This window comes from Gymnoscopelus braueri (genome assembly GCF_963280865.1).
Source record: "Gymnoscopelus braueri genome assembly, chromosome: 4".
Taxonomy (NCBI): domain Eukaryota; kingdom Metazoa; phylum Chordata; class Actinopteri; order Myctophiformes; family Myctophidae; genus Gymnoscopelus; species Gymnoscopelus braueri.
In genome coordinates this window covers 33,026,945-33,041,111 of record NC_137605.1, presented here as the reverse complement: position 1 = coordinate 33,041,111, position 14,167 = coordinate 33,026,945, and the positions used below count along the sequence as shown (strand labels likewise).

The 14,167-nt window shown below is 40.2% G+C and overlaps 1 protein-coding gene across 3 annotated transcripts in view; it reads right to left on the bottom strand.

The window, feature by feature from the left end:
- The window catches only part of atp2c1 (ATPase secretory pathway Ca2+ transporting 1), a 41,578-nt gene extending 29,131 nt beyond the window's left edge, over nt 1-12,447 (bottom strand). The window contains exons 1-2 of one of the 3 annotated variants that reach the window (XM_080426415.1): nt 12,342-12,420; nt 5,600-5,794 (exon numbers count right to left, since the gene is read on the bottom strand). Coding sequence is in view for 2 of the 3 variants with exons in the window: in XM_080426413.1 (XP_080282539.1) it covers nt 4,025-4,108 (84 nt within the window). In the remaining variant the exon portion in view is untranslated. Of the gene's footprint in view, nt 1-4,024; nt 4,218-5,599; nt 5,795-12,341 lie in introns of those variants that run through there. The other 2 variants (XM_080426414.1, XM_080426413.1) reach the window with 2 other exon arrangements.
- Between the last annotated feature and the right edge of the window lie 1,720 nt (nt 12,448-14,167).

Here is a 14,167-nt window from a genome sequence, read left to right as displayed (position 1 = left end):
ATAATAGGCCTACATAATAGGCCTACATAAAAACAAAGGAAATAATGTCGGTCTTCATTTGGAATACATTTAATAAGCACTACACTTCATGAATAAGAATAATAAGAAGGATAAGAAGGTCTGTCAATTAAAAAATAAAGTCTTAATGCGTGTGATGAATTTGAAATGTGTTAAAAAAATCAAATCATGTGGGTGGATCTCAGGATACAAATGGGAGTCACACAGACTCAGAGAACACAGAGTCAGACCCTCTTATAGACGGCTAGACAGTAGAGCCATGCCGTATCAACTAATGCAAATTCCACAAATATGGGTTTCATTTAGATTTTTGACGGGTTCAAGCTGTGGGTTCTCCTAATGTGTCACAATAATTTTTACGGGGCCAGGTTGCCAGCATGGCTCCGTTTTGATATTGGCATTATTACGGGGCCAGGCTGCGAGCATGGCTCCGTTTTGATATCGGCATTATTTTTCTTCTCTGCATGTCTCCTCATGCTGAACAACTTTCACGTGCTGACTTTTGACCTTTAGATCTCCCACCATTTTGAATTATATGAAAAACAGTCATTGGCTCTTAAAAGCTTCATTATTTCACTTATGGAAAATCCGCCACTAAGGTTGTCGGCAGAGGTCCAAAGTTCATGTGTAAAAAGTTTCGTGCAGATTACTCAAAAATCCCAGGAGGAGATAGATTTTAACTATTGCATTTTTATGAAAATTATTCATCCGCCCCCAACACATACATGCAGACTCACATTTCTTTGAAACTTGGCAGAAATGTAGAGGGTCATTCCAAATATCACTGAAACCAATCTTACTCTAATTGGCCAAAGGGGGGCGCTATAGCAGTTTTTTGAACATGCAAACTTTAAACGGGCATGAGTCATGCGTCGTTTGGCCGAAACCATGAAACTTGCTTAGACTTGTGCCTTGACTCATGAGGAACACAACAATCACTTTGACCAGTAAGCTCCGCCCTTAGATTGTCCACAATTTTGAGCAGTTTGAAAAACACGTAAAGCAGGGATTTTTGAGCAATTTGCGTGAAATTGTGTCATCTGTGTGAGCTCCTTTTTCACCTGTTCTAGTCTGTTGGTCCGATGGCTTCTCTCTACAGCGTCTGCCTGACAACCGCAAGGTCGCCAGTTCAAGCCTCACTTCATGCAGACTTCATTTATAGTGCATTGCAAACAACATGACTGTATCAATGAATACATGTGCAATTGTTAAAGATATCATGAAATGCTTATTTGAGAGTATGTTTTTTCAATGTATGACATACTTCATTGTGAAAATAGCCGATCTACAATCTCAAAACTTTTCAGATAGCACGTTTTGTGAGCTTGTACATCGACTACTTTCACCAATTTCTGTTCCGAGGAGACGTACAATTTCTCTATCGGTAGATGTTTAGGGAACCAGTGATCTAGAGTAGTTCGCAAAACAGAGACTTGGTTCATCAGGGACGGAAAGACATATATATATATATATATCAACAGACGCTACCAGGGCTACCATATCTCTAGCTCAAGAAGAAAGGCAGCCTATGAGTCCGGAGGTCACTGGTTCGATCCCTGTCCCCGACGATGTGTCGAGGTGATCATGATTTGGCATTCTTAGGCTTACGCATAGTATTTCTTGAGGCTGGGGGTAGGCATACTTTTACTGAGGTTAGGGTTAGTGAGGGTTTAAAATGCTCATGTTAATTTCATGGTTTTCTTTCTCTCAAGTTCAGTCTTCTATGTTTCTATGGCTTATTGTGCATATTACTTATCATTGCTTCTTTCTTTTTTCTCTCTGCATTCCCTGGCCCCGCTTATCACTGCTTGCAGCTATATTTCTTATTATGTTTGGCCTTATCGATTGAAATGTGCTCAGTTTTGATATTTTCTGTGTGTTACCTTAATTATTGTTTTTTAGTTTTTACGATGAGGAATTTGTTTTGCAAGCCTTTTTTCTTACAAATATACCATTAACTGACTGATCTCAAACAGCACTGTTGCAGCCTAAGGCTATTTACAGAAAATATGCTAAAATAGACTAAAACCATATGACCCATATTTAAACAGATGGAAAAATACAAGTCAAAACTGCCTCATAGCATCAAATGGTTAGTGTGTGTAAAGTTCAGAGGCGGTCTCAAGGTAGATGTTCAGTTTAAGAAATCAACAGAATCATTGGATATGAACAATACAACCATTCATCACAAGTTTTAGCCAGTCATTTTGTCTATACTTTTCCCCTTGTTGATTTTTTAAAACATACTGAGCCAGTATTTGAAAAGGTTTCAATACTCTCATTTTCTGCACTATCGATACCAGATGCACTGTCTCCTAATATGTAAAAAACTAAAATACAAAAACGAAGAAAATAAAAACACAGAACACACACACACAAGTATTTGGTTTGGCTGATTTGTGGGCAATTTGAGCAGTGGCTCTATTTTTTGGCTTCAGTACCCTACCCCTTTCCCCTGATTTCTGGATCCAAGTAGTACCCCCTTTATCAGACATTTTGCTTAGAAAACGTAAAACAAGTGAATAGGAGAAGCATTGTGTACTGTGGGGCATGCATCTGCTGTAGACCCGTTTTCTTAAATAAAAAGTTGAAAAAGAAAAAAGAAAACTTTAAAAAAAGCATAACAATAACATTTTTTTTCTATTCATTAACAGTTGTGTAAGTCACCACCATATACTGGTAGAGAGATAAAGTGCGTGTGTATGTGTTGGGGTTGATGTTGGGTTGCGACAGCTTCAGATATAGTAAGTGAGCCAAGTGCATCTCTGTTTAGCTACTGGGTCGAGCTGTGTGTGTGACAGCAAACCAAGACTGTTCAATGAACAACATGCTTCCTATATTGGCGTAACTGAGAAAGGTGAAAAATATCTTTGCATGGAGATGAAGTGTCCAACTACAAAGCGTGTTAAAGTAGCGTAACAGCATTTATTACATTGTGGTGTGCGAAGGGAGTGTGTGTGAGTGGGCGCGAGAGGGAGAGAGAAAGGGAGGGAAAGAGATCTGTGACCAGAGTAGAGTTAGATGGTCTTGCAGCCTGCAGATGGATATTTATTGTTTCCGTTTGTTCCAAATACATATTTTATCATCCCCAAAAGATTAGAAATTGACAATTCAAAATATGCTCCTCGTTGACTTACATTGATTGTACGCTGAAACAGCTCTCAAAGTCACTCTTTTAGCACATAAACGAACGCAAACAAAGTTGGTTCAGACAATATAGAGCATCACCAAACCCAGTACGTTTTTTTTTTTAATAAAAATGTACACTTCCTGTTGATTTTGCCATTTTTATTAGGAAGAAAACCCGGACTGAATCCATGGATCCGGATCTTCAAATAGTAAAATCAACAGGAAGTTAACTACACAACCAAAACCTCTACCACAGTGGTCTTGCCCTTTAAGTACTACTGTACTGGTAACACTCTCTTGTGAGAACATTGCATGATGTAAGGAGGTTGATGTGTGAATGACTCTTCCCCACCTATTCTGGCCATTTATATAAAAGAAATTGCCGGCAATACTGGTTGTTGTGTAAACAGTTATAGATAGCTTAAGACTGCACACATACACGTCACGGTTGGCATGGTGTTAGTTTGCAGATCTGAACACAGTGTTGGCTTCCTAAAGTTTGCAAATGCAGGGCCTATGAGACTAGTTTTGATGAGCAAATATGAGGCGGCATTCTAAGCAAAAGTCAATCCAAATTGTGTTTCAATCTCTCCCTCACATGAGTGCAGTTTGGAAATATGTCACATTTCAGGCTAATGAACAAGAAAAGGCAACGGATACCAGCAAGCCCACGTGATGCTAAAGAGCAGTACCAACCAAGGGTGCCAGGCCTCACAGCTGTGCAAATGGTCATTGTGTCACAGTGCAGCGGTGAAACGATCTGGGCAGGAAACAGCACAGCTGCACTTTGTTGCTGACCAGCAAGGAAAAACGTATCAGCCTCCGTGGCCAGAGCACGGCAGTCAGTGATTTTAGTGTTGGCCAGAGAAGCCCATACCTGAGAAGATCGCCGTCGCTGGAACAGGTGTCCAAAGAGGAAATTGGGCTTGTCTTGTCGTAGGAGATTCAGCATTTTGTCCATGAGTTCAGACGGTTTGCTCTCACCCAGATCTCGCTTTGTGTCGGAATATTGGAACCTTTGCAACAGATGAGCTTTGAGTGTGTCGTATTTATTCCCTCGGAGGAGGACTGCTAAGTAAGCTACTCTGGCTGCTTTCGAACTCCTGAGGGCTGATACTACATAATAGTATTTATTTAGTAACCTCTTCAGTTATGCCCTGTAGGCAAGCCACGTTGCAGGTAAAGCCACGTTGCAGGTGCCACCACCTTTTTTTGGGTGGTGGCACCCGCTAGTGGTTGAGGCCCTAAGCGACCTTTGCATCTTTGTCCCTTCCTTGTGTATTATTGCCTCCAAGGAGTAATGCACAGAACATACAGTAGGTTCTACTGATCTCTAAAAACAATATTAAAACTAGTCTACTACAGCTTCTCTCCATCTCGTTCCCTGCTCTCATCTCTCCGTCACTTATATACACACACACACCTCAAATTGCAGGGCGGGCAGAGCGACAAAATGCAAGCTGAGACGGACATTGTAAGACCTTTGGATAAGCTTAGCTTGTAGTATCCCCCAAAGTGTATAAATCCTCATATAAAAAAGGGGGGAATCCCCGCCCATCATTTTGAAAAATGTTAGGCCCTGCTCATCACACTGCTGCTGCCGTTTCCAGCATAGTGTAAATAGTAAATACACAGAGCTGAGCGCTCCCGTTGAAACAATTCAATACATACGCTGCACTCAGGAAAAAACACCTGGTGGACACAGCCATTTAACGGTACAAATCAGAATATGGGGAAATACTGCATGACCCCATAAAGTCACTACAACAGCACTGTACCTGCAATATAAGTATGTTCCCCTGTTGGCTTTTTCTTGTGCATCATCCTCGTGATGTGCAACACCTCAGTGTTTCCCAGGGGGTGAAAGTAGGTTTTTGTAAAAAAAATATATATATTAACAATAATGTATTTTGCTATATATTGTGATAGTAGTCATGGTGCTATAGAGTTTTTGTCTTGCAACAGTGGTCTCCTCATCTTTCCAGCTCTTTAGTAAACAAAAAAAATGTTTTCAGGTTGGAATAACAGTTTTATCCAATCATCACATAAAAATTAACCACAACCCCTAAGCTATAAATACTACATCTCCAGAGTCACCATATCAGCACTGAGGCCCAGGAATTCTAGTCTCCTAGCCTCTGCCAAGACATTCAAAATCAAATCATCACAATTAGCCAAGATTCTGACATTTTTAATACTTCAGAATGATATTGGTAGTGTATTTGAGAACAGTAAACGAAGACAAAACATTGAAAAGGCTTTTAAAAAATGTACAGCTATAAATAGGATATGCATGTGTATATTTGGAAAGGATATGCAAGTATTTTGCATCAAACGTAAGTGCAACCCACACACTCAATCCTTTGTTCCAGCTTGATATACTGTAGACATAAGCCCACCACCAGTGACATACTGTAGACATAAGCCCACCACCAGCAACTAATTTACCTACTTTGATTAAACTGCAGGGTCTACAGAAGTACTGGTGGCTGTTTGCAGTCGTTTTTCTTGACCCCTTATCCAACAGTCAATGGTAGCCGCGAAGACAAGCCGACCATTAGCATGAACCAAGACAACAGCAATGCATTCCAGATTTCCAGAACCACCTATCCCCTGCTGCAGCCACCACCTGTAACTCTCAAGAACACTAGAGAGGGATAAAAGCAAAAGTGGCATCATGTTCCTTTGCTCCTGGAGACACTGTCCGATTGCCCTACTTGAAGGAGACAGTAGAAGGCATTGCATAAGACGAGGTTGAGTGGTTGAGAGGATTGTTTCTGATTAAGAGTGACAAGAGCTTAAAGCTGAGGTACTCCTGCTGTCTCCTCCCTCTCTGCTCCACTTGATCAATGAACACTAACACCTTGTCTGATTAAAAAGGGAAACTGATAATAAAAATAATAACTGCTTTAATGCTAAAGAAGTGATCAAATATAAATAAAAATCAAGTAACAACTTATACAAGTGAAATTCCCCTTTAAGCTGGAGCAGAACAACAAAATGAAATCTGAGGTGGTAAGAATAACACAATGCAAGACCTTCAGTTAAAATAGCATCAATGTACATACATATGTTTTGAGGACTCTGGAAGAGCCACAGAGCCTGGGCTATTTTCAATGCATATTTACTTATTGTTATCTGTCTGGATACTATTTTTTCCAAACAAATGTTCTAAAAATAAAAACTCAAAGAAAAAAAGGTTTCAGGCCCCCAATTCCATATCTTCCATTAATTGCGCCAGGTGATTTTTAATTGTCTGTGTTGTGATGTTTCTTTATATTCAACTTTTGCTGTCTGTTTTAGTTTGTTTATATCGTTTGTAAATCAAAATATCTAAACAAAATAACATATGAAAAGTGAAAAATAAATAAGAATCGTTCTCCCATCGCTGCTAGCAACAAAAAAAACTTTCAAAGAGCTATTGAGTTAGGTACTAACCCCCTCTGCTCCAATGTAGATGCTGTGAGGCCAACAGGAGCCCCCAGCAGTTCTGGGTATTGGGCAAATGTCCAAGAGGTTCAAGATGAGTAATATAACTGCTCTCTTCTCTTATCTCTAGCCTCGTTCTCTTCCTCCTCAAGTGTACAACCTTTCTTCCCACTCAGCGGGGTTAATTATTTTCAGGCAACTCCAATTAGATCCAGGTCAAACTCTATTAACGATCTTGGAGACAGTGATGGAGAAGTGCCAAAGCCCTGAAGGGAGGGCCTTTTTTTTTTAACCACAGCAACTTACAGATGAGTCACGTCACACTGCCTTTAGAATGCACATCACATAAAGCTGATAAGAGCCAAGACCTGTTTCACAATTCCATGAGCGTGATATACATGCTAAGTGAGTATAAAGCCATGTCCAGCACATGGAGATAACTCTAGTTTATGACCAAGATTACCAGGTAGATATTAGAGAGCAATGATCATGGGGCTAAACCCACCGGCTGCAGCTACTGCAAGCATATAAACTATGCTCTTAGTGGCACTAAACACTTTCCACTTGGAAGCGTAAAGTCAAATTTACACTTTCTGAACTCAACTACTTTCAACCACTGAATAAGATGTTTTTTGTTGCCATTGTATTACTACAGTAGCCAGCTATAGTAGTCACTTACTCAAACCTATTTGATTGGTTTAGATCCATTAGAACAGTTTGGGTCATGTGTACAGATCACATGCAACAAGACAACGCACACAAGACTGAAGACATACACAATACACAATCAATACAGCTTCACATGACTTCACACATGAGCACAAAAAAGGGCAAGATGCCAAAATGCACAGTGCAGGGTCTGACTTCTACCACCTACTAATAGATGGCATTATATTCATGGACATGTCTCTGTAACTAAACTAGTCCACTGAAATGTAAGCCAGTCTAACCGCCCACTAACGGACGCAAGTAAACTTTCCTTGCCGGCATTCTAAATCAGATTGAAACATCATTCTAACATCCTGGCTATTCAGCCATAAAGGAACTTGTTTGTCGAGTTCAACAACAGTTAGGCTATAGATGGGTTTCCCGTTGGTAAACATGAGAGGATGATGCGCGCGCAGTGGAGGGAAGAGCCTGTAGATGGCGCTATTACCCGCAGCAGCTCTGGCCATAGTACATTGATAAAATAAATGGTCTTCACCGGGTTTAATGAAAGTAGATTAAATGATGCAGTTTGTAATATCTTCTTTACTCAATAAAAATGATTTGTCGGAAGTTGGATCTGTCTGTATATAATAGCAGCATTATGCCTATTATGCCTATAATAGCAGCATTATGCCTATCTAAATCCCGAAAATAACAATAGAGTGAATGGCACTTCCGGGTCGTTCTACCTCCCGCATGCGCAGATTGCACACTCTGCTCTGTGATGACGTCGCGCGGAAACCCATCTATAATCTTCACTGTACTTTCCAGCCATGAGTAAACATGCAAACAGTGCATGCCTTTTTCTAAATGAGGTAAAGGTTTTACCGCAAATAAAATCATCCACCTGTATGAATGATGCATCACCAAATTAATAGTTTGATGTGTAATATTCCCGGATGCATTTTCGCATTGTTTATTCGTGTTGATCCTGATAAGGAGCCATATTTATTTAGTTTCCTTAACTCTTTGACTGCCAGAGTATTTTCATAAAGTACTCCCCCAGTGCCAGCAATTTTCGTGTTTTTTTATTTTTATATTTTGAATTTTTCTCATGAAAATAATTTAAGGACACATAATGTAAAGACCCAGCACAAATCCGCCACTAGAGCGCAGCACATGACAGCTTTGATCATGTCGTTGGGTCTCTCTCACCCTTCTTCATAGATTAGACAAGGAAAAACATGAAAACGGATGTGACGTCCCCCCCATTGTTTTGATCGGCGAAAATTACGTTGTGATATACGACGGCGATGACTGATCGTCACCCAGACCATAGATTATAGAAGAGAAACTGTCCGTTTGTCCGTCATACCGTGTGAAAGACCGTTTATTTACCTATTTTGGACGAAAATGACTGGGGAAAAGAATCAAAAACCGGAAACGGAATCCAGGTCATGAAACCGGATGCAGATGTCCGTGAAGTAAGTGGAACTCGAGAATAACATTGAATATTAAGCAGCATAGCGCAATCAGAGATTAAACAATGAACGCGCGTCCAGCGCGTCGAGCGCGTCGACGGCCAACTGGACAAAGTAGCACTTGACGCGTTATCGCGTCGTCCGCAGTCAAAGAGTTAATGACTCAGGTCTCTCACTGTGTGCGAAAAGGGGCTGCCTTTTGTCTTTTGGCGGGAAAGAATTAAAGCCTGAGCGATGACCGATTTTTTTGTCCAAAGCCGATCCTGATTTTGGAGGTTTCCTATCTAGACCAGATTACTGATGCTTAGTCCGATATTTTGTGTACATTTTTTTTTAATGATACATTTGAAAAACGTAGATTTGACTAATGTTTCTATTTTGAGAACATTTAACTTATATTATAGCCAAACTAAGCTATAATGTCTATCTCCGGCATCACCTTGTGTGTGAATGCAATGTACATTCAACTTTAATTCTACATTGAACTAGCAAACATGTTGTAAATAAATATAAAACACAGAAACTACATGAAATCAATCACAAAAGGTTAAAAACAGGGTTATAAAAATAATGTCAAAAACAAAAAGTATATTGCTCATAGTAACAACCCAAAAAGTAGTTAAAAATTTGTATAATTGCCAAAAACTGCAGCTAACGAGGAAAGGACATGAGTACCTAATTTATTATCAGGAGCGACATGAATGTTAAGTGCACCCTACAGTTTGATCATACCACCTCCAGCCTAACTAGGCTATAATGTCTATCTCCGGCATCACCTTGTGAAAGTTCTGCCAATTTTGTGTCACAATTCAGTCAAAATGATCACTGCCGTCTACAATGAGATCACAGTGAATCAGGTCATCGTCAAGGACAAGGCAAAACTTTCTAACCACAGATTTGAGACCAGACTCGATTAACTTCTTCAGCCCTGGAGGAAATGTAGGGAGGCAGAAACACAAAGCCCCCCCCCCCCCAACACACACACACACACACACACACACACACACACACACACACACACACACACACACACACACACACACACACACACACACACACACACACACACACACACACACACACACACACACACACACACACACACACACACACACACACACACACACACAAAAGTAATGACCAGTGTGTGAATGTTACAAGTGAGGGATGGCTACTTGGCTAGCATAGGAGATCGCTGGTCTGCCTGAAGAGGTGTGAGAAATACAGACTGAGAGAAAGAGAGACAGTTCGAGAGCTGGTGATGCCAGCATGGCCACAAAATGCCCTTCCTCCCTTTGGCAGGTACACAACAAGAGCAAACATAGAGTTTCAACACACATCACACTGAGTATACAGACAGCTTTTTAAGTACAAGCGGACAATATTACGAATATCTGACCAATAGTATATTATGGAGAAGGATGTACGAGTTGTTTACATACATTTTACATGCATTTTCCTATTCTTCTTAATCTGAGTCTTTCCATGGAAAACAAGGATGCACACAGATTCAGGCTACCCATGTCTCAGTATCTCAGATAAATATCTAATCTGGGTATCTGAAAACAAAACCATCTCATTATTCGCATGTTGCTTTATATGATTTTTTCACTATTTCACACACTATTTGTGGAAAATACTCCAGCTCAGAAACTTCACCGTCACGCTTACTGCACTAGTTGGTTTGTCTTTAGTGCAGAAATTTCACAGGTTGGTGTGGCCTCAATGGGCAGAATCCAGGCTGAAATCTATATAAGACATGCTTGGAAGCTCTTTTGTGGTACATTTTGCCAGTTATGAGAAAGAAATACCTAATTTAAATGAGGGGAAACGTGAATTATTTTTCTTTTCACTAACAATCAAGACTAAGTAGGTAATTCAGCAGGTAAATATAGAAATTGTGGGTAGTGTTCAGCATTCAATCTAGCCAAATACGTTATTTGCAAGAATTCTACTGTAAACGATCTCTTATTGGGCACTGGGGTGGCATAGAGGTGAGGTAAAGTGCGCCCCCCCCACCCCCCCCATCAGGGACTAGGGGTTCGAATCCAGCGTGGTGCCTCCGGCTTGCCCGGGCATCCTTATGAGCACAATTGGCCATTTTGCTGGAGGGAAGAGGCAGTCTTTGTTGCTGCACCAGTGACTCCTACAGGTTGGTAAAGGGTGACAAATTCATTGTGTATAGGAAGAGGATGTTGTTTCAATACTGCCCCTAGGACCAACCAGTTCTCCTCCTCCTTCTCTCTTTGTAGTCAGACTGCCATTGGACAATGTAAAATGTAGAATTTCATCAAATTTCCAGTCTGGCCACCATTGTGGAAACTCCCATTAAAACTTTTTTTCTTGCATTTGAAGACAGTGTGCCTTCAGTCTGGCCACCTACAAACTGAGTATGGGTTACATCCATACGAATGGCAAAAGCGCAGGAGACCAGCCTTTGTAGCATACATTTCACAAACATTTTTTTTTTTTACATCTGAGTAGTTGGCAGAGTAGATAAACCTACAGTACCAGCCCCATTCTAAATATACAAGACTTTGACTGGTGGTTTACCATTAGTTAGTAGTTACTAAATATTGGGTGTAATTCTGTGACACATAATCATCAACATCTGTCACATCAGTACTCGGTCGGTACCCAATAAACCAATTTCCTAAAAATCAAGGGCCTCAGTACCCATTTTAGATAGTAAACAAACAGAATATGCTGAATGGACACACTGCACAACCACATCTCTCTGAGAATATTCTGGATCGTGGGTGTGCTCAGAAGTTAAATTATATAGTACAGTAGCTAATGCTCTCACAAATAACTGAAGCTGCTCCATCTTGACTTGCACCGAGTCTGAACATGCTGTGTCCATCCTCATAAAGCACTGTGGGCTCCATCATCACAGACTTTAACACCCATACAGGAAGGTTAGCATGACTGCAACGCTCATATTCAAACAAACACACAAACACCCACACCCACAGTTTTAATAATGTCGTTCCTTAAATGACATATGAATGTTGCTTTAATATTCATATTCATATAAACTCGTTTGTCTCTTGGGTAAATAAATAAATATACAATGTTATGATTCCAAAACTCGCCCAAAAAAGAAGGATAATTTACGACGAGGATCAACTTGAAAATTAAAAGTGTTTTCGTTCATTTTTGCAAAGAAATCTAAAAGTGATCCATTGATTACCAGTCAAAGCCAAGTTTATTTACATACCAAACACCAGGCGAATAAATAAAGGACATATCGTTGAAGCTAAAGCTAAATGGTCAATAACTGGCTGACAAGCCATAACGCTGTACTATAAAATACAAGTATTCATAAATATTCGATCCTAGAAGATATGGCGGCGGAACGAACGGTGGCATCAGCAGCGACCATGTAAACAACAATGTCACCGACATACTAGTACTACTACCCAAAGTTAGCAGTGTCTCTAAGCTGCTAACGTTAGCATGATAGCCTCGATCAGCAGCTTTGCTAAAAGATGCTGCTATCGCTGCGGAAGGAAGGAAGTTCAAGGCAATGTGGGTTAACTATCACCGACGCACATTATTTAGTTTAAATGGGCCGTGTTGTGTTTTCAAAGGCCGCGGTTTTAATGGAAACGTGGCGATAACACAGAAACTTACCAAAAGCTCCCGTTTCTTCAGCATCTTCCGTTAAATCCTGCCAGTGTGTCGTTTCGTTTTGTCTTTGACGGTGGATCGCTCTGTGGGCAGTGTTGCCAGGTTTTACGAGAGAAACAAGCAACCAGGTTTATGAAAACAAGCCCAAAAGAAGCGGTTACCGGTTATTTTCAAATAAATCTTTAAAGACAATGTGGAATATTTGGAAGATGTTTTAAACATTCTACAACACACGGGCTCCCTGGCACAACACATTTTCAGATGAGGGGTCCATGACATGAAATTATTTGAGAACCACTGGTTGAAATGATAATTTAAAACTTTTGGAAGCAAGCCCAAATAAGCAACTACACTTTAGAAACAAGCCCCAAAACACAACTCCCAACTACAATATTTACAAGCAACTTTACAGAAAAAGAAGCCCAAAGTCGCTTATAATAAGCGGACATGGCAACGCTGTTGGTGGGTCTCGGTGTAGAAGAGGCGGAGTCAGGTGTCATGCGTTAGTCTGGCTGAAGAGTTGGGCAATGGCCATTATTTTGCCCTCATAGCAGGCAGTGCTTCATCCCATTATTTATATATTACATGATATTTTTGTGTTAAAACAAAAGGTTTTTTGTTAAAAGGTTAAAGCACTATATTCTAAATCTATATTGTTATAGATAGAGTGTTTTTGTTCAGTAGTATGAGTCTCCCTGTCTTAGCCTTGGATCAAGACTATTATAGATATATTTAATCGAGTCCGACTTTTACTTTGGTATGATATCTATGCAAATATCAGAATCGGTTAAATACATAATATGACTTGATCCAAGGGCAGGCTATCCCTGTCAGGTGGGTTGCCAATTTCAGCTAGGCAGGAGAGAGGAAGTAATCATTTATCATTTCTTTGTGTCATCAATTCTGATTTCATTTGTTTACTCTGACTGTATCCTGTGTGAGTTCTCTTTCCTGATTGGATGCAATTGGTATCCCGACCTGAAAAGGCATTTTCTGTTTACTAAAGAGCTAGAGAGAGGCAGGGAGACCCCTACTGAACAAACATGCTATAATAACGAAGTAGTACTATCAGAATAATCTCTCAAAACCGATTCAGAGCTCCGAGCAGAGGGTGCTGTTTTTTCCTTTTTTTTGACTATGGGTTCCCAGATTGCTATCAGAATATAGAGCTATTTAACACAAATAAATATCACTTGGCTACCTACCTTTAAAACAGTGGTTATCAAACTTTTTCATGTGGAGTGGGACCCCCAAATGAATCAATTTGTGCCAGTAACCCTCATACAAAATGTGTGTTGTTAAAATGTTGAAAATAGCAGATCTACAAGGTCAAGGTGCTGTACAGTTCAGTATAGGGTTAAAGTGGTGAAACTGATGCTGAAACTGATGCTGTATTTTGCTGTATGTTCCAGGGGACCCCCTGGAACATCGTACATCGTTTTTTTTACACACACACACACACACACACACACACACACACACACACACACACACACACACACACACACACACACACACACACACACACACACACACACACACACACACCTACCTATGGTAAATTCTGGAACATAGTTTTTGTTATTGCTTGTGCTTAATGCATCTTGAGTCTAGATAGCCTTCATTAAGCAACAACAAAAACATGTGTTGCACAATTTCCACCTTCACAATAGAACATAATGTGACATATTGACCGCAAGGCACATTCCAACAGCCGAATGCCAAGTATGCCTTCTTCTAGGCCTACATTAAAATAAATAAAAATAATGTAGGCTATATGTGTTGGTCTCATTCAGTTCCAATCCTAGAAAGTTCCTAAAATGTTTCTG